The sequence below is a fragment of the Lampetra fluviatilis genome, chromosome 22 (assembly GCF_964198595.1).
Source record: "Lampetra fluviatilis chromosome 22, kcLamFluv1.1, whole genome shotgun sequence".
NCBI lineage: Eukaryota > Metazoa > Chordata > Hyperoartia > Petromyzontiformes > Petromyzontidae > Lampetra > Lampetra fluviatilis.
The window spans coordinates 7,783,944-7,805,480 of record NC_136296.1 but is presented as its reverse complement, the minus strand read 5'-3'; the positions used below and the strand labels follow the sequence as shown (position 1 = coordinate 7,805,480).

General features: G+C 44.0%; 1 protein-coding gene across 1 annotated transcript in view; it reads left to right on the top strand.

Annotated features, from left to right (window-relative positions):
- AHI1 (Abelson helper integration site 1) overlaps positions 1-21,537 on the top strand; it is an 80,594-nt gene that overhangs the window by 14,773 nt on the left and 44,284 nt on the right. The window contains exons 10-18 of the mRNA XM_078866206.1: positions 1,053-1,151; positions 1,322-1,507; positions 2,569-2,715; positions 4,629-4,761; positions 7,759-7,882; positions 9,592-9,830; positions 11,169-11,275; positions 16,122-16,240; positions 16,774-16,904. Of these exons, the coding sequence (XP_078722332.1) occupies positions 1,053-1,151; positions 1,322-1,507; positions 2,569-2,715; positions 4,629-4,761; positions 7,759-7,882; positions 9,592-9,830; positions 11,169-11,275; positions 16,122-16,240; positions 16,774-16,904 (1,285 nt within the window). The remainder of the gene's footprint in view (positions 1-1,052; positions 1,152-1,321; positions 1,508-2,568; positions 2,716-4,628; positions 4,762-7,758; positions 7,883-9,591; positions 9,831-11,168; positions 11,276-16,121; positions 16,241-16,773; positions 16,905-21,537) is intronic.

Sequence of the window (21,537 nt, the reverse complement as noted above, 5' to 3'; positions counted from 1 at the left end):
TACTACGTCACAACGCCAGGTTGCACTGTGCAAATATAACAGGTCACGGCTTTTGCCAGTGTCAAAGGGGTTGTGTAGTGTGGACTTGGAAGTACATGGGGACAGCATTTGCTTGTTTTGTTGTTTTGTTTCGTATTGTTTCTAAATGCCGACCGTTGGTAGATTAGACAGTTTTATCACTTTCACGGAAGGCCAATAACATGACGAAGTTTTTCTTAATGAGAGCACCAGAGGTCACTCACAACAGCCCCACCTAGTGGACATGCAATGAGCCGCCACTGCTGCTATGCTTGAACTTGTATCAGCTTTGATTTGCTGTACTTTTTTGTTTGTTACCCAGGCCTCCTTCATGAAGGAAATTTGGTCTACTCTTTAATCAAGGTTATAAAGGTTTAACGTAGTTATAAAGGTCATCTGTACTTAATTAATTAGTATGTAATGAATGAGCCAGCAAATTGATGAATTCTAATGATTCAATACAATAAATTATTATTTTGTGGTCTTGATTTTACCATCTCATTTGTATTGGGTTTTTTGTCTCATTTGTACACTTTTGTTAAGTCCATTTTCTTAAATATACGATGAGCATATCACTTAATTGATGTTGAAATGCACTGATGTGCGAGCACCAATTCCGATTGACAATGCACACGTGCATGATTATAGGGGAAGTGGTGGAGGAGCCAGCATCATCTCTGTCTCCCTGACTGGTGACCACACATCTGTTAATTGGTTAAATGCTATTTCTACCTGCCCGTACACATTGGGAACAGATATTTGGTGATTAAAATGTTTTACGTTACTCATAAAGCCAGTGTCATTAGGCCCAGTGGCTCTGTGATCTGAGTGATTGACTCAGCGAGTGGAGTTCAAAATGAGAGCACGAGTTAACATTCTGTTTGAAGGTTGACTCACTACTTCATTGTTGCATGGTTGATAAAATAGGTACAGCTTTGTGAGAAGACAAAGGCGGATGTCACTATGAATGGAGATGTGCGCAAGGCACCTAACAAATGGCTTTTGTGTTGGTGATGCTGGCCTTTGTGCTTTAGGTGGTGGATCTTGTGAGCATGGACGAAACTCAGACCAACTACTCCGCCCTCCAGACAGACAGCGGTGGCCGGCGGTGCCTGGCCTGGGCTTTCCTCAAGGTGTGCCCCTCTGAAACTTTGCCATCAATCAACCTGACTAGTACATGAGAAAACATTTCAAAGTATATCTAATTGGGGGACAAAGAGACAATTATTTTAATTATACCTTTGGGAGTGTATGACACTTGAGATTTTGGTTGTGCCGTTTGGCACGTGTGCCGTTAAAACAGCTGGTCGGTGCCAACGGTGCGGTGAACGTGGGCGGAAAGATGCGCCTGCAGTTGTTCTACCCGCCGGCTCGGTTTCGGCACGCGGTGGGCGTGTTGCCTGTGTACGAGTGGTACGCGAAGCACGCCCGTCTGCGCTACCCGGCTACGATCTACGTCACGGTCAAGGGACTCCGACTGCCCTCGCAGGTGAACGAGTATAACCCGTAAAAACAAAGTTTTTCACTATAAATCCTTTATATGCGTGGCGGCTAGAGTCCTCTCGTCCTCTGGCTTGAGATGGCTGCCACCTATGGGTCAGATGATTGCATTGCACCATTAAGCAATTGGTAATTAAATATAATATTTTTGTCCTAAAAAGTGTAAAATTTTGGGAAAATTTTTTCACGAATATTAATTGCCACACACAACGAGTCTGTGTGGAAAATGTCAGCTCGATTGGATCACGGGAAGTGGGTTAAAAAACGACCGAAAGATTTGCACGGTCGTAAGCAAGCAAGCGAACTTAATATGAAGGATTTAAAAAGAGCCAAAGAGCCGCATGCGGCTTCAGAGCCGCAGGTCGCTGAACCCTGGACTAGCTTACCGATGGTTTATAATCATCACTCTCTAGCCAACCGATGGCTTATGATCACTGTTGAACGAACCGATGGATTATAATCGTTGTCTGGTTTATAATTGCCATAATCCATTTAACTCACAAAACCGGTGGAGTCTACGAGAAATTAATTGGCAAAAAATATCCAGCAGCGTCCCCATGAAAAGAGTCGCATGCAAGTTTTTGCTTGGTAAGTCAAAGTCTGGTTAAACAAGCATGGAATGGTGCTCATTTCTATTTGTGGTCTTAAGCCAGTGTCAGAAATTCCACATTCCCATACTGTTCTCTAATCTCTTCTTAGTATGACCACTTTTGACATCCCACAAAGAGTTTCTCGCTTGATTGGACATCAACATTTGCCACGATAGAAAACGATTTTCAGCGATGATTTCAGCAGTCGAATTCCCCAAAGCCTGTCATGACTTTAGCACGTACATTTTACCCGGCTTGACAGCACCGCGTGCTTTGCCCGTGTATTTTAACCCCTTGTGTGTCTTCATCTTCTCGGTTCTTTCGGTAAAGTCACGTAGAAGGGAAGTAATAAAATAATAAAAATAAAACATAATAAAATAATTCTCACGACGTTTCGGCCACAACTCAAGCAGCCGTCCTCAGGTGAAGAATGAAACACCACGTTGTGTGTCGCTTGCAGCTGGATTCATTTGGACGCTCCATGATGGCGCTGCAGCAGGAGCAAGGCTCCCGAGCACCTGACGAGCCGGGCTCTGGTGTTGCGTCATCGCCCGTGCGCGCCTCCCAGCGTCGTGATGCCCTCAAGTGGAGCCGCCTGCCAGGACAGGTACTGCCACTGATCATTACTGCCCGGTGGAGTTGTAGAATGTGCTGCCGCTCACTGTATAGGTACCTCTGTACCAAGTTTCAAGTTCATTTCAAGTTCATTTATTAGGTAGAGCCCTGTGAGCCATTCGGCTCTTGAATCGGGTGCAAACGCAACAAACAAAAAACTAAAACATGAACAAAAAACATCTTAAAGTGAATATGTGACTAAGTGCAAGCAGAAAATCCAAAAAAAGACAGCAAAATATTGCAGAAAAAACACCGTACACCAACGCTGTGCAAAAATCCCAGTGGGATGCAAGTCAAACAACAACAACCACAAGACAACTTAGATTAAGGCCATCAGTCTAACTCTGTACTACAACAAACAAACATGGCTAAACCAATACACTTTTCGAAATCACCAAAATAAAGCCATGAAAGCAATGAAAAAGCAATCATAGGAACTGTGACGGAATTTTCACAATAAATGGCATAAACAACATGTACTACCAAAACCCTGCAGCCACAGCTGGCTGCATGAGTCACTCCACAACAGCAGGAGCATCAATCGGAGGGGATGGTCGGCAACCTGCGGCTACTTTAAGGGATACTTTGTGACGTTATTTATTAAGGATCACCGTCCTGTATTCACATGCATTGCGGCTCTTGAAATATTGAGTGTTTTTTTTACTGAATTCGAGAAAAATGGCTCCTCTTGTTATATTGGTTGCCAACCCCTGCTCTATACTGGCTGGCAAGTGCCCTGCTGTGACGTGACCACGCACGTGGGCGTGATGACGTCATCCCGCATTCCACAGCGTCTAGCCGGGTTCGTGCGTCGTGATGACGTCACACCCCCTCTGCACACACCCTCCACCTCCACCTCGGCCGTGTATCCCGTGCAAATGCTTAGGCAGCGCGAGTAAATATGAAATTGCATTGCATTGTTGTTTCATTTATTCATATGTGTTTTACTTTTTCTACGTTATGTTCTATACCTTAATCTTTCTTTAATGCTGCGTGTTGTTACTTTTGAAATATTTTCTTAGATGCTTCTTTTCACTTAATTATTCTATATTATGCGAATTTTGTATTTATTTTTGATTCATACTCAAGTTTGCTAAATTATGTTTAATTTAAAGTTCACTTTGCAAAAGAGACTTCTGGATTCAGGCTTCTTACCTGGCTTTCAATTCAGGTTATTTGTCTTCCTGAGGCTAGTGAGGAGTTTACAGCAGTTTTTGTCTGCAGCCGAGCTTGATGAGCATGTTCTGCATGAATGGGAGATTGATATAGTTACCCTATTTTAGAGGATAATCCGTGTTGCGTTACCTCCATATAGGAAGTTACAATTTTAAATAACTCCCAATTTTTGCCATAATTCTGCCTTATAACACAAATATTGTTAGCAGAGGCAGTGGCCCCTTTATTATAGTCAGGATGGCATTATTAACCAACTTGCTGAGTGTTTTTCTCGTGTGTGCACCTTTGCGAACACAGTCCCTTACACTTTTTGTTTTCATAACGATGCATTTAGCAGTTTCTGGCCTTTCGTTAGCACATTTAAAATGAATTGACCGCTGCATGTTTCATGAATTAATTATTCTTGGTCATTATCTGCACAGTTTTTCTCAATTAATGTTGATAAACATTCATTCATGGTGTACAGTGCTTTCAGCATTCATAATCAAATTCATATTGGTGCTGGAGGAAAGTATAGCGAGAGGTTTATTGAATAGACAGCTCCTTGCTTCTCTCTTCCCTCTCACACGCTTTCGCCTACACCTCCACTTGCATCATGCCCAGCTTTGTCTCCATATGCTGCTTTCTCTGCCACCAACGCATCCGTGTCTGTCCCATCCTGCACGCCGTCTCCCCCTTGGCCTGTATCATACTTCCCGCCTCGTGTCTTGACCTCACGCCCCCCGGCAGACCTGCTACATCCCCAACAAGCTGGCACTGACGCTCAAGGCTGGCACTGCCGGCTGCTTCCGCGTGCGCTTCTCTCCGGACGGGCGGGCGCTGGCGGCGGCGTGCGTGCACCGCGACAGCCATCCTGTGTTCGGTGAGCGTGTCCCAGCGCCGCGGTGGTGAGATGTTAAATCCCTCGCCCGGTATGAAGGATGCGGATGGGATTCATCCCGACCCTGACACCTGTATATTTGGAGTTTGCATTTTCTCCCCGTGGTCATGTGGATTTTTCTCTGGGTCCTCCTGTTTTTCCCTCCACATCTAGAATTAACATGCACTTAGAGTATTTGGCTGCTAGAAATGTCCACGTGATAAGCCACTTCATTAAGCTATCACTTGTGGCCAGGTCGTTTCTGCTATATAGCTTAGTGAGCCTTACCTGGTAAAATAAAAATTGTTTATTGTTTTAGATTATGGTTTAATTGTTATTGGCTACCCGCAGCGTTGGTCGTGAAACCACAGCCACTGCACCTGTTGTGGGCAGTGGCCACATCGTACATTTGCAAGGCTTTATAATCATCACTGAAAATTTGTATGGGATTCCTACTAGGTTTGTATTCGGTTCAAATTGATTCTTACTATGAGTGAACCACCTTGCGGGAGATTCCCAATAGTGGTTGTCCTATGGAGAGGCTTGCCCATGCCATGCATTGAAAAATTTTGATACTCCGACTGATGCTCCTACTGTTGTGGAGTGACTCATGCAGCCAGCTATGGCTGCAAAGTTTGGTAGTACATGTTGATTACGTCGTTTATTGTGAAAATTCGGTCACAGTTCCTATGACCACTGTTTCATTGCTTTCATGGCTTTATTTTGGTGATTTTCGACAAGTTTTTGGTTTGTCCATGTTTGTTTGTTGTAGTACAGAGTTAGACTGATGGCCTTAATCTAAGTTGTCTTGTGGTTGTTGTTGTTTGACTTGCATCCCACTGGGATTTTTGCACATTTTTGTGTACGGTGCTTTTTCTGCAATATTTTACTGTCTTTTCTTGGATATTCTGTTTGCACTCAGTCATATAGTCACTTTAAGATGTTTTTTGTTCATGTTTTTTGTTTGTTGCGGTTGCACCCGATTCAAGAGCCGAATGGCTCACAGGGATATACCTAATAAATGAACTTGAATAGGAATGTGGAATTTATATCACTGGCTCAGGGCGATAAACGGGAGATTGGCGTGCCGTGCCGTCTCAATGTTTATTTCATAAAAAATTCACTGACTTTTGCATGAAGTGTCTAAATGTATCTATTGAAAACGATCCTCATGGCAGTGTGTACACGAATTGATTATGATTATTCTAATTCTATGAAAATGTTATATTACCTATAGACTCATGGATTTAATGAATTAGTATAAATAAGACAGACCGTGACATGGACAATATGAACAAGATGAGAAATAATTTATTTTTCAATGCAACGGTGAACTTGAGAAATGTAAGGATTACCGCCCCCGCGGGTTATGAGAGTTGCCGCGAACTGCGGAGAGCGATTAATTTTAGGATTCGGCGATGATTGGAGTGCGGATCTTTGCAAGAAACATAATATTGGGGTAGTGGCACTTGGGAATGGTTTTATTAGTAATTTTGGTGTAGGTAGTGTGTATGGTGGTAAAGATCTTTCCATTCTTTAGTGGTATAACATCTTTAAATATGTACGAATTGTAATTAAGCAACTTTAACTAATGAAACGTTACCACCCCTAGTGACTTCCAGCTGTAGTACAAACCACACCATAGGACACGGATTGCGTCAGTAGATGGCGTTGTGGCCTTACGGTCGTCTCACGTGGGACGCTTTGATGAGACACGATTTCCTTCGTAGAGCAGATAACCTTCTATCACTCTACCACGATCTGTACGCTTTGTGGACGTACATGCCGTTTTCTGTAAAATATGAGTAACCAGTAATGGCAGCGTTTACTGGAATGTGGTTTATGTGAAAACTCGCATGCGAAACAGATTTAATTTGAACTCCTGCATACTCTGGAGCGCAGCTTTGGAGAGTTTATATTTGTTGCCTAAGGCTAGCTTGTAAACTACACTTATAACATGACGGTGGCCCAGGCAAAACATGTGTTTTGCAAAAACAATACCGTACACAAACACATTTTGGGAAAACCAGATGTAAGCCATAGCTCAGTTATGTGTCTACCTACCAATCAAACACATTTTTAGTCTTAATATCCCAAGCAGGATATTTTAAGTAATCAAATTATGGGCCATCTGATTCACATCGGCAGCCAGGCTTGTTAAACAACTGCCGCTAGATTACCGGGTGTTATTGATAAATATACTTTTGTAGAATATATTTCCAGTCTAGAAATTGCTTACTTAAACAAATGCTTCTTTCCTAACCTTCCTCTGGAAAGACAATAGGCTGACAGAATAAACAAAAACATTTTTTGTTATCGCGTGGAGACAGTGTATTTTGGCAAAAGCACGGTTAGTACGGTTGGTTAAGTACGCTGCGCAAAAGAAGTTCAACCTCCAGTAAAACCTTGGATTGCGAGTAACTTGGTCTGCGAGTGTTTTGCAAGACGAGCAAAATTTTTAAATTAATATTCATTTGATAAACGAGCGAGGTCTTGCAATGCGAGTAGTACGCGTATACGCTTTGTCTGCCGAGCGTCACGTGATCACAACTGATATACGAGTGCTTTGGATTGCAAACACGTTTCCGGAACGAATTATGCTCGCAATCCAAGGTTTTATTGTACATACAAAAGCAGGTCAACATCAAGAGTTGCTGCATGGAGCGTCTAGTTTTCAGGCAAGCTATGGCAAGTTTAAACTGATTATTTGGTGATACTGCATTGGCAGTGGTGCACAAACAAAAATAACAAAAAAATATCTGGCTCTACCTCTCTGGCATCACGATGCAGGAAGCGCTATTGACAAACTTAAATGAGTAATTGCGATTCAATCTAGATTTTAAGCTTTCGTGACTGCAGGAATTCATACTCTATGGTTCTTTCGGTAAAGTCACGTAGATATTTTCTTTATTTTCTACCTACGTTACTTTACCGAAAGAATCAGAGAGTATAAATGCGATTTGTTTACGCTAATGTTCTCTGTTCTGTTCATGTGGTCAGTGTTTGAGGTGCCATCGGGCCAGCTGTTGATGGAGCTTCCGGGACATCTGGGTCTCGTGTATGACCTTTCCTGGTCACATGACAGCTCACACCTTCTCTCAGCGTCATCGGATGGAACTGCACGGTAGTCACCCACCTATGCGCCATCTACCAAGGAAAGACAAACATCCCCCATTTATATTCTTGGTTCTTTCGGTAAAGTCACGTAGAAGGGAAATAATAAAATAATAAAAAATAATAAATACATTTTTCACGACGTTTCGATTGCAACACAAGCAATCATGATCAGGTGTGAAAACCACTTTATTTTACCGAAAGAACCAAGAATATGAATCCCTGCAGTCACGAAAGCTTTAAATCGAAAATCCCCCATTTAGCCATACAGACTGTTTTCAGCAGGTGCAGCAGCTAGTGAGCACATGTTGAGGCTCGTCCAGCAAATGAAGAGGTGGTGTTGAAAATAACACATACCCCTGGCTGCCTTTGTCTCCCTCGCATTGATGTTGCCTCTTCAATGCACCAGATGATCACTTGGTAAGCAGGGTTCAGGATCAAATTGCTACCTGCGTTTATGGCCTAGAATTGAACAAAAGTTGCTGGGATTGCATTGTATTAGCCTCTTTGCTTTTATCTATATTTAGAAAGGGCTCTCATCAATGGTTTATCCATGTTCCTTAAAATTAATTTTAAAAAATACACCCCTATGTTGCAAACAATCAGACTCGGTATAAAATTATAATTATCTATTCTTTAAAGAAAGCGTTATGAGCGTTCCATTTGAAATCTTTGCCTGAACTTTTTTATTGACTTGTTATGCACATCAAGGGCATCCATAGAAACACTAGCTATGTCACAGCACTCAAAAATCTACACAGATAGGTTAGCTGCAGAAACCTACTTTCTGTGCTGCTTCCTACCAGCCACCTCGCAGCCATATAAGTCGGCTACCCCACACATGCGTTGGTGTCTACACGATTCAACAAACCCCGTTGCAGTATTGGACTAGCGCGTCTGGTGTGGCTCACAGAGACCAGCAGCCATATTTTACCTTTCAGCCAAAGGAACCATGCTCCCATGGCTTCATAATATTAAGAATAAATGTGTAATGCGCACAGATTTAGTTCGCTCTCAGAGCGAGGGAATGATTCACAGTTGCGGGAAATCAGAGGCAGACGGGAAGGCAGCCAGTGTCGTTGCCAATCATTGTCATAGCTGTGTGGTCCGACGTATGACCAACTGCATTAATGCTTGTTTATACGTGTGCGAGTGAATTTTGAGGATCCGGAGAAAGCCTACGCGTGCGAGGGTGGTAACACTGAAGTCTGCTTGTACGGACAGATATTAATCCACTTGCTTTACTGCCATACCCTTGCAAGCCAGGAGACGGAAAACTTTACAGTCACAGGCAGGGAGGGAGCTCCACGAACATGTGCGATCAGCAAGTGCTGAAATGCGCTGGGGTGCACAGAACTGTTAACTACTCTTAGGTTTTTTGGTAAAGTCACGTAGGGAAAAAATAAATAATAATAAAATAATTGTAATAATAATAGAAATAAAATGATAACTTTTTTACCTACGTGACTTTACCAAAAAACCTAATAGTATGAATCCTTGCAGTCACGAAAGCTTCAAATCTAGAATTAACTGTTAACTATTTTGTATTTTACCAGGCAAGGCCCACTGAGCTATTAAAGCTCTTATTCGGAAAGCGACCTGGCCACAAATGATAGCTCAACAAAGTGGCTTATCACCATTTGGAAATTTTTCGCAGCCAAGTACTCAGCTCACTGCGGCGCACACTCTCTCGCCCGTCCTGCCCTGCCGCTATCACAGCCTGTGGAACGTGGAGGGACGCGTGCGTGCGGCGGAGAAGGTGCTGCCCCACCCTTGCTTCACGTACGCGGGGCAGCTGCACCCGGCCGCCACCGCCGCGGTGGCCGTGACGGGCGCATACGACGGCGTGCTTCGAGCCTGGGACGTGGGCGGCGCGACGGGCACACGCGACGGCCGGCTCCTGCGCGAGTTGGACGGCCACCGAGGCTACGTCAACGCCGTGTGCTTCGACGCGGATGGTAAGTGATGGGTCCTCGTGGTCGTCGTCGTCAATCGGTCGCCACCATCCTGAACCACTTCAGTTTCGGTTCAGAGGAAATGGAGCCAAGCTGGTGCTGTGGTGGAGAAAGTGGGAGAATCGTAGTTGCAAGTACAAGCTCATATTCTGATCAGATTTGCACAACTTGCTAAATTCATCTTGATGTGCAAATTCCTTTGTCAAGGCGCCCTTCCCCCTCCAACCCAGCTTAAATATACGCTGCCAAGCCTGGTGGTGCCCATTCAGACGCTGTCTTTCCGACAGACCTGTTCTTCACCTGAGGACGGCCGCTTGCGTTGTGGCCGAAACGTCGTGAGAATTGTATTTTATTATGTTTTATTTTTATTATTTTATTATTTCCCTTCTACGTGACTTTACCGAAAGAATCAAGAAGATCATTACTATTATCTATTGTTGCCTATTGTCATGATTATCTGCGTCATTATCATTGTGATCAATGGTTTGGTAAAATCTGCCTGTGCACTTCTGAATGACTGCCAATGTACGTTTCGGAATTATATTTGATGTTGGCCATCTTATGAGCTGTGCCACTCGTTGGGATGTTGGCAGTGGTCATTGTAAATCATGCAAGTAACACAACATCCCTTCGTCAATCTACTGGTCGTTAAGTGCCGCCCCACACAATATCAAGTGTAATTTGTCCCTTCTGTGACAATGTGTCATGTGCTCCACTTGCTCAGCACCACGTAGTGTTAGTAAGAGAAAGATTCTCATTTTTTCAAAGTTAATTGTGGAAAGGGTAGCCAATTGTGCATGATTGTGACACATCCGCAGACATTAGCCTGCTGTTGTGGATGCACTCATGCATTTCTTCTGCCCACACATTCTACATTGTCTGGATTTGGTTGTTGATTGACCCATTGTCTGATGGTCGTGATATGAATTAATCTGTGGAATGCCAGATTTCATAGCAAATGCACAAATCACAAAAACCTCAGGAATACTATAATTCTGAATGATGCATTCACAATACTGATGTATATATTTGAATCCTTTTGCTGATGTGACAAAAAGCATGCTCCGGTCGCTGTGGTCAAGGTTATATAATAATAGATGCAAAGGAGAAAAAACCCAAATACACAGCATTTTAAAAAATGCACACTCCATCTATCTCACAACCATGAACAGAATGCTTAGAAACTAAAGCAGACATACTTAACCTTGGTGGGGAATTTTTCAGCAATTCTTTCAATAGGTGCCTGGGAAACGAGTGTGCGTGTGACTTTGTTTAGCGTCTCGAGCGGTGTGTTTGCATTTTTGCGCCATACAAAATCCCCGCTTGTTTGTTTCACCACAGGCCTGCAGATGTTCAGCGGTGACAGCACGGGTGTTGTTCTTGTATGGCAAACTTTTGTGAGTCAGACAGCGAACAGCGACCCCGTGCGCGACTGGGCCGTGACCAAGGTACGAGTGGAACGTGTCGAGTAAAGATGTGCGGTTGTACAAGTCCAGCGCTTGAGTTAATCCACTGCTGGATGAGAGCCTCTCCACACCGTGTGGAGTCGTGAGGGTTATTTCACCAAATTCCCACGTCACTGATCAATGCGGGTTGGTGAAGGCGCGAACCATATACATGGGAGCATAGAAGTACAGACAACAATTAATTTTGCCACAGCATTCTCTTCTCCTGTGATATCCCCCGCAGCCTATAACACATGTTACTCTTGGCAGTTGGAGATCTCAGGGAATTCTTAATGGTCATATTGGTGCACTTGGCTAGCACATTCCATGATAAAACTAGATTCTCGTGTGTAGCATATTTGATGGTATTATCTCACCAATGCACAGAAACAAGTTCATGTAAATTTAAACATACTCATTAAAATGGAATTGGTCAAACATTTCATTCCAAGACTCAGCTATAACGAGTCTTAAGATCCCGATTGCGGCTTTTCTGTATAAAGAAAGAATGCTATTCAATTTTATATTTCAAATTATTCAGGCCTATCCCATCGCCGGGTGACACAGTTTACAATACTTTTTGGAGTCGGATGGTTGATGTGGAAAATCTGTGATGAAACCTAACAAATTTATTGTAAAAGTCAGAATATTGTAGCAGCTCTGTTCATCACGGCAGATTGAAGGCCTTCCTTAAGCATTACTTAGAGCTGAATTATGTTTTAGTGTTCATCATCGGCCTTGACCTCTCCACTGGTAGATTAAGACCTTCCCACAATTCAACCGCTCACCATGATCCCATAATGCCATGATCCATCTTGCTCCCACGCAAGCTGAGTTCATCGCTCTAACTCTGCAGTGGACATTATCTTGGGCATTTTCTGTCCTTTGGCTGTCCCACCACCCCATTGTTAGTCTTCACCCCTTTTCATGATATTTGAAGTTTCATGTTTTCAAGTTTTATTAATTAGGTATAGCACTGTGAGCCATGCGGCTCTTGAGTCGGGTGCAACCGCAACAAACAAAATATGAACGGAGAACATCTTAAAGCGACGACACGCAACAGAAACATCCTGGATATACCAGCAAATCTTACAGAAAAAACCCACCGTATTACAACGCTGTGTGCAAAAATCCCAGTGGAATGCAAGTCAAACAATAACAATCATAAGACAATTTAGATTAAAGTTATAAGTCTAATTCTGTACTTCAACAAACAAATATGGCTAAACCAAAACTTTTCGAAATCACCAAAATAAAGCTATAAAAACAATGTAACAGTGATCATAGGAACTGTGATTCAAATGTAAAGTTAACAATAAACGATAGACATGAATCTTCTTGGTTCTTTCGGTAAAGTCACGTAGAAGGGAATTAATAAAATAATAAAAATAAAACATAATAAAATAATTCTCACGACGTTTTGGCCACAACGCAAGCAGCCGTCCTCAGGTGAAGAATGAAACACCACCAAGCTTGGAGCGTATATTTAAGCTTGGTGGTGTTTCATTCTTCACCTGAGGACGGCTGCTTGCGTTGTGGCTGAAACGTCGTGATAATTATTTTATTATGTTTTATTTTTATTATTTTATTATTTCCATTCTACGTGACTTTACCGAAAGAACCAAGAAGAAGAATCCCTGCAGTGACAGAAGCTTTAAATCGAAAAAGTGAAGCGGGAGTTGATTTCTTGAACAAAGCTCTCGTTTTACAGATCGATCTGCGTTCCAACCCCCACCTATGGTCATGACGTTTGGCTAATGACCAAACGGATGAGATTGCAGGTACAAGGGGCCGAAATGAGGTTTCTCCACAGGGTTGTCGGGCTCACTCTCCGTGATCGGTTGAGGAGCTCTGTAATCTGGGAGAGCCTCCAAGTCGTGCCACTGTTCCTCCGGATCGAGAGGAGCCAGTTGAGGTAGTTCTGGCACCTGGGAAAGATGCCCCCCCCCCTATCCCAGTAGACTCCCCATGGAATTCTGCCGGGCACGTCCCACTGAGCGAAGACCCCGGGGCCGGCCCAGGACATGCTGGCGGGATTATGTCGCTCAGCTGGCCTGGGAACGCCTGGGAATTCATCGGGAAGATCTAGAGTTCGTTGCCAGGGAAAGGGAGGTCTGGACCACTCAAAATGCTGCCGCCACGACCCTTGCCAGGACAAGCAAATTAAGAAACGAACGAAAGAATAGAGTATTCATTTTTTTGTTAATTTATGCGAATGTTTACATTTAGGTGACACAATGATTGAATAATCTCATGACACTCAATTTTGACAATTCAATGAATCACTTTAAGGGCCTCTATATATGAATACATTACTCTGGGGTTTTAAATGTAACTTCCCGACAAGTATATGGTGAACATCTCAAAGCAGTGTAGCAGCTGCACACATCCCAAATCCCGCATATCAATGCTGCTAAATGCATCATGGGTTACGCGTAGAAATTAATCACACTCATTCACCAATGTGCAGCCATTCAAGGCCATCTTTATTATGCAAAATATTTCTACAGGAGCCATTCTGCCATTGTGTGATGTGGCCTTGTGAAATTGGTCTTGAATGGGCAATTTACATGGGTTTTGACTGGGGACCTTAAATTGTCTGCGGTGGACTGAATTTTCTCCCTACTGCCCATGGGCTTTTTTTGTAGGTATTTGCTGTTCTTGACTTTGTCATGAAACTCATTGAAACTCATTAATGTAATAAAGTAAATGTAAACCTAGGACGATGGTGGCGCACTCCTGTCAGCCAGCACTGTGTAGGCGGACTTGATAGATGATGACTTGAATGCTGAGAAACTTCTTCTTGGTTCTTTCGGTAAAGTCACGTAGAAGGGAAGTAATAAAATAATAAAAATAAAACATAATAAAACAATTCTCACGACGTTTCGGCCACAACGCAAGCAGCCGTCCTCAGGTGAAAACCAGGTCTGTCGAGGCGACAGCGTCTGAGAAACTCTTTTGCCCGTGGCCATCAAAGTGCAAAACCTTGGCTTGCCAGGAAAGGGCACTGCAGCTAAAGTGTGGACTCCACCTGTTCCATCTGTACGGGAACAGAGTGTTGCCACCTCCCCCACTCCCCCGTACACGTAGGTTTTCTCCAGGTTCTCCAGTGTCCTGCCACATGTCAGCACTCATTAATTGGCCGATTACACCCAAGTAAATAGAAGACCGCAGTACTTTGGGGGTCGAATTTGACAAGCGTCAAGGACAACCCATGCGGTTGTCCTTGACGCTTGTCTGTGGCTCCTCATGATTGTGAGTCGTTCTCTCCAAGAGTCGCTCTCTGCAAGAGTAAGCAAATACTGTACTGTGAGCATTATAAGTTGAGTGTTGTTACTGGTAGGAACCACCTGGTTCCACCAGCCCACAGGGGATTATTGTGTCTGTCCGTCCGTTATGCATCCAAAAATGGGAGGGGTCGGGCTGGGTGGAGAGGGGAGGGTGGGGAGGGGCTGGGTGGGGAGGGTGGGGAGGGGTGGGGAGGGGAGGGTGGGGAGGAGCTGGGTGGGGGGGGTGGGGCTGGGTGGGGGTTGGAGGGGTGGGGCTGGGTGGGGAGGGGCTGGTCACCCCGTGGTGCCCTTATAAAACTCAACGTTTAACCTACTCACGCAGGCTTGTGCGCGCCCTCACAGTCGGGCATATTTGCGGAATACACCACGCTACCGTTGACCCTGGCCATTGACCGAGCAACCCAACGTTCCTACCAGCTCCCTCCGCAGGAATGTGTTATTATTGACCAGTGGCGCTCAAGAGTGTGTGCTGGCAAGAAGTGTCCGGGTTGATTCTGGAAACTAATGCCATGTCTCAGCAGTTTAGTGTCATCATATAGACACTAGGTTCTCATACGAGTTTCAGGTAATTGTCTGCTAAGCTAAGTTCTCAAGTTTAGCGAGTGGGTGGTTTTGGCTCAGTCAACAGTGAACGACAAAAATAAACAATAATGTAATCTAGTTTTTCATGCTATTTCGCATTTTTCCACTGTGAGAATGTAAACATTTGGTTTGATTAACACGAGACAAAAGGGACATATAATATTAAAGGATTGCATCCATTATCAGTTAAGATGGCAATTTTAAGTGACTTTAAAGCTAATTCTTAATGTAATTTTTGGGGGGCATATTTTCTAATCTAGATTTGTGTGCTGTTATCTGTGAGAAGTCAGAATAAGAATGTCCTTGCCTTATGGCATGATGCCGATGTTATAATAGGAATATAATTTGGTAAAAATTAGTGAAAAGAGAAGAAATAATGGCTTTGTGTGTGCGTTGAATTTTCTCGCCTCCCTTGTTACTGGAGGTAGCACTCGGGACCAACTGAATGTGTGAGACACTCACCTTTTGGGATATGAGTTGGCATGGGTGGCAGTATGGCTCAATTGTGCGGGGTTTCTCAGAATAGTAAAAACTTTTCTCGTGAGTAAAATCACATTAAAAAAATAAATTGACCAAACACCCCAAGAACAACTCTGCTAAAAACATACTCTTGTGATTCCTCCCTGAGTAAAGCCCAAAGTCAATTCAAAGTATCTCTCTGCTCACTGAGCTTTGGGTGCTGCTAATTTATATTGGCAGTCTTTTGTGGAAATCTCACATTTCCGTGGTGTTAACCAGACTCTCTATAGAATGGCTATTGTTGACTTATAATCATTTGATAGACTCAGGATGGGCTGATTCGACCTCCAACCATGTGTTAGAGCTCTGAACCATCTTATTGTGAGCTGCGTATTGTCACCACACAATGAAATATTGTTGGATTATAAATGTGTTTGGATTGTAAAGGCACAGCTTGGCGTTGTCCTGTTGCCATGTGCCGATTGATGGTCCCTGTGCTTTTCTCCCACCCCAAATAGGAGATCAAAGAGCCAGACCTCAAGGGGGTCCCCATTAACCACCTATGGGCTCATCCCAATGGGCGCAGGCTGCTTGTGCACGCCCGAGACAGCGCCCTGCGCCTCATCGACGTCCGAGTGTGAGTGAATATGCCCCTTGTAATCCGCGGCATGAGGCGAATGTTATTACGCCTCATTGGGCTTTCAGCGTTGTTTGCATGCGATAAAACACCAGAGTGTCGATAAAATACATACACATACAAGCGGAGAACACGCGTGTAGATGTACATCGGTAACATACTTACTCTGAGGCATTCTTCCGATATTAGGAAGTCACTGAAGCTAGGCACTTTTAAATCTTAATTGAAAACAAATTTCCTAAGAACTGCTTTTTGTGTTTAGTTTGTTGTCCTTCCCCCGCACCTCCGATGAGCACGGTTGGCTATGTACGGCGTGAAAGAAGTTCAACACACACATACATACATCCTATGGTTACCTTGCTATCTTTGCTGGTGGGCATCTTACATGCACAATCTTGTCCTCATCCACAACCCCAACCTCCCAAGTCGCTGGATCGCAGGCATGAGTCACCCGGAAAGCTGCGCTAACCGTTAGACTCTGGGCAGCTTTCGACGCAGCGTTCCGAGTCGTGGCACCGGCCGTGTCTGTGCAGGCAGGTGACCAGGAAGTTCACGGGGGCCTCAAATCAACGCGAGCGCGTGCACAGCTGCGTCAGCCCCTGCGGAACCTTTCTGCTGTCGGGCAGCGAGGATGGCGTGGCTTACGTTTGGAACATCGACACGGGTATGGCTCCTGGTCTTGGCCTCCGCGTGCCCCGGTGTGTCCTTTAACCCTGGGATCAAGGCAGGCACGTGCGTGTTGGCCAACGCGTCCACGGGAAGATCTGTGATCGTTGTGCTTTGGTTTGTAATATCGACATTGTCATGCTAATCTGAAATTCCGATTATCACCTGGAACATACAGACTAAGTGTATGGAAATGTTATTAAAAAAAGACGCAGCCCAAAAAACTAAATAGCCATTATAGTAATAGGTTTTTACCCTTTCATCTGGTACAAAAACTGACACCTTTATACAAGGGATCATGTTTGCAATAACCACAACACAGCAGTCAAAATGCAAACAAAAAGAAACAACTCTGATAATGATAATGATATGCACTGTCCTATATCATTATCATAGTTGTTTATTTTTGTTTGCATTTTGACTGCTTGTGTTGTGGTTATTGCAAACATGATCCCTTGTATAAAGGTGTCAGTTTTTGTACCAGTTGAAAGGGTAAAAACCTATTACTATATTTTGCCACTGGTAAAGGAGGTCTCATAGTGTAAAATAGCCATTGTTTGGTAGATATACACCTGTGTTATGTATCGCAGGCTTCCAAGATGCTTTTGAGGCTTTGTTAATTGGAAAGGAAGATTTAGAAAGAGGATATTTTGGAGTGTTTTTAATAATTGCTATCGGCACATCAGTGTCATTCAAGCAGTACTGAAAATGTATTCTAAGTTTTTTTTGTCACTTACAAAGTTTCATCCTCTTGATGGGCAGCGTGCAACACAAATCCTGAGTGTGTATCTACGAAATAATAATTGTTTGTTTTTTGTCGGTTACATATTTCCTTAAAGTTTTTGCTCAGGTGTTTGTACACGGCTTGCCCTCCTGTGGGATTTTAGGAGTGCATCGCAAATTTAACCTCGGTACGTTGCTGTAAAAGCTGTGTGGATTTTCCCTTGATTGTGCTGTAGTCAAATGTGGGTTGTCTTTCTGCAGCAAATCCCATTCATAGTCATCGGCTAGGAGCACTCCACAGCGGTTTATGTTTCAGGCAGGTGTGTGTGGCAATAGTTTACATCTCTCTTGGCTGACCTCCTCAAGAGGCAGTTGACACCGGCTGACTGACCGTCAATTGTCAGCCAATACTTGGGCCACATTCCTGTCACTTCTCCAAGTCCGTCCTGAATGAGGCTTCTTGAGAGCTCACTCGAAGCGCACCTGCTTAGCCCCGTCTCCTTGCAGGGTCCTCCCCCCTCCCCTCTCACATCTGGCAGCCTGCCGCCCTCTTCCTCCGCACGCCCTACCACGCCGGCAGTCTGTGAGCGTAACGTGTGTGCTTGAGCTCCCAGGTCTTCCCTTGATGTCTCAGTCTTCAAAGCGGGGGGTCCCTCCGTCCTCACGTTTTTTAAAAGTCACCTGCAAGGTGTTACGGCTGAGCCCACAGAGTGCAACGTGCTTGGCAGTTAGCGCTGTTAAGCGTTGCCCCCTTTGTATACTTGTGAGCGCTGTTCACACCTTTCTGCTGTCACCTCATGCGTTAGGACCTTTTTTCGAATGGGTTCAAGTTCTTTAAATGCCATGTGCATGTATGAGTGTGTGTGGAGATCGCTGGCATAGCGGTTAGTGCTCTGTGCTGTGAAGCCGCCTTGCAGAGTTCGATTCCCCCACTGACGGTCAACACCCGTGATGATATCTGAATTGGTCATGGGGAGACACAAAGGGCTGGGTGTGGTGCTTTACTGACCTTCATAGGTGCTCGCTAACAGCACTTGCACCAACAGTCTTTTAAGGATCTTTGTCTCTGTCTTTTATGTGCGAGTGGTGTTGCAGTGGCCACTGAACTGTGCTGTGATCCCAGCTCCATTGGAATTAATTCCTGGCATTGCACCACTCGTGGCAAGTGATATCTGAATATTACCCGGCCTACTGTATGTTAATTCAGCCTCAAATGAGTGTCTGGTCCAGTGTACAAAAGATGGGAGCTGCAAGACAATGGTGGATAGCTGTGCTACTGGTCACACCATCCACTCGTGCACTCTGCCAGTCTTAGTAGGTGCATGTTAACAGCACATGTGTTTTAGGTAGCGGGTAGTTTGTGATAAACTGCCTCAGGGCGTGACGACCCTGCCTTACGCGAATCCCAGGCACAGCTGGCCCGGCTGTCAGTACCTGGTAAGGACCCCTCCCAGGGTCACGCGGTTTTATCACTGCCTTGTGAGTGTCTCGGGAGACCATTGGAACCTCATTTGCCAGTAACAAAATATTATAATTGTTTTTTTAATCTTGTATCTAGCAACAAAACTGACACTTTTTTTACAAAGAGTCATGTTTGCATTGACCACAATACCTGCAGTCGGAATGCAAACAAAAAACATAACTGATAATGTATGCACTGTCCTTGAAATTGATTGGTCCACACCCGAGACAGCTTTCCTTAGAGCCTAGTCTCACATGGTGTTGGACCAGATGACGCCAAAAGGCGCACAACTCAAGGACAATGAACCATCAGAGTATGAGAGCTCGGGGTAAGCATTTACACCATTGTAACCTCAATTTGCCAGTAACAAAATATGATAATTGGTTTTTTACCCTTTTATCTGGCAACAAAACTGACACCTTTTTATTTTTATTTTATTATAAAAAAGACGTCAGTTTTGACACCTTTTTATTTTTATTTTATTATTAAAGAAGGTGTCAGTTTTGACACCTTTTTATTTTTATTTTATTATTAAAAAAGGTGTCAGTTTTGTTGCCAGATTAAAGGGTAAAAAAACAATTATCATGTCTCGGGAGAGTCAATGGCTAAGGGATTAAACCCCGACAGAAAATCAGGAGTGGGGCCCCTCAGGCGGTTTTGTGACGCGCAGCGGCACATTCCCGGCAGCCCCCGCAGCCAAACTGGTACCGAACGTCGTGCTACGCACTCCTTTGGACATCACCAGCAAGGCCGAGGGGGGGATCCTGACGCATGGGCAATCCAGGATGTCCAGAATAACCTGCCCGGGCTTTGCGCCAACGATTGCCACTCAAGGATTGGCCTACTAAGTCATTCTAGGCGCTGCAAAACCTACAGCTGACCTCGTAAGGCGCAAAAGAATTGTCTCTCGAGACAAAAAGGCCTATGGTATTTGTGTTTACATACACAGACAATGCGCACACTAACATCGTAATAACCCTGGTAAAATTCATGGCCATAGTATAAAACAGCATTTTTCTAATTTTAGAAGGAAGGAAGGAAGCGATGAGCCGTAATGCGCTGGGATGTGCATTGGATTGAATTTGTATGTATTTTTCCTGCAGCAAATGTGATGCGTTGAGGTGCGTATTATGAGCACCAAGCTTAATGACTTAGGCTCAGAGCTACTGGTTCCTGGACAGCTGTATTTGCACTGCCAAGGTAAATGGCACTGCACCACAGTTGAGAAAAAATTAACCCGTAAAAACAAAGTTTTTCACTATAAATCCTTTATATGCGTGGCGGCTAGAGTCCTCTCGTCCTCTGGCTTGACATGGCTGCCACCTATGGGTCAGATGATTGCATGCCACCATTAAGCAATTGGTAATTAAATATAATATTTTTGTCCTAAAAAGTGTAAAATTTTGGAAAAAAAATTTCACGAAAATACATTGTCACGCACAACGAGTCTGTGTGGGAAATGTCAGCTCGATTGGATCACGGGAAGTGGGTTAAAAAACGACCGAAAGATTTGCACGGTCGTAAGCAAGCAAGCAAGCGCGCAAGTGAACTTAATATAAAGGATTTAAAAAAATATTCAGTTTAGTAAAGCAGTGGAAATTCTCTCATCCATTGGCACACGCGCTGTTTGGCCAGCGTGCACGGACGCAGAAAGCACAGGCGCGTTGAGCTCATCATCACCGCTCGGGTGTGTTTGTGTGGACCAGACGGGGCAAACACAATTCATCTCTGTACCTGGGTGGCCCTTTGGTGTGAGTGGCTCTTTCTCAGGATTGCCACTCTATGCCCACTTAGTGCTTACCGGTTCACAGGTACGTTAGCATGTGGCCTTCCCCCTTAGGTTAACGTTGCCAACAGGGGGGGGAGGGGGAGTTAGAAACAAATTGGACAGCCAATCACCTGAGCCCGTACCCAGCGTCCCGATGTTCCACAGTGCAGGTGTGTGAACTTGAGCTCGCGATGTCGCGCCCTTGATGTCCCGGTGACTTTTAGATTATTTGCCTGCTATGCCTTTCTACGTGATAAGCCACTTTGTTGAGCCATCATTTGTGGCCACGTCACTTCTGAAAAATAACTAATAGCTCAGTGGGTTTTTTTAGCTGGTGAAAAATAAAGATAGTTTAGTTTTTTTATAATTTAGAGTGATTTTCTTACCTTCCTATACCTTGCACTCCTATAACACTGGTCAACAAAAAAAAAAAATTCTGACCTGTACTTTTGCAGCTGTTTTAGACTAATTTCAGGGTGCTGATTCCAAATCTGATCTCAGATTTGCTCTATCACATCTCATTTTTATGCTATCGGCATACCCCATTTTCATTGATTTTACCCAAAATTAACTCTGTCACTTATGATTGCAAGTTGTTGCGAGTCAGTGACTGCTTTAGTGTTAAAATATGGTGCTGTATTTTTAGGATAGTGTGATTATAATATCATTTTATGTAGA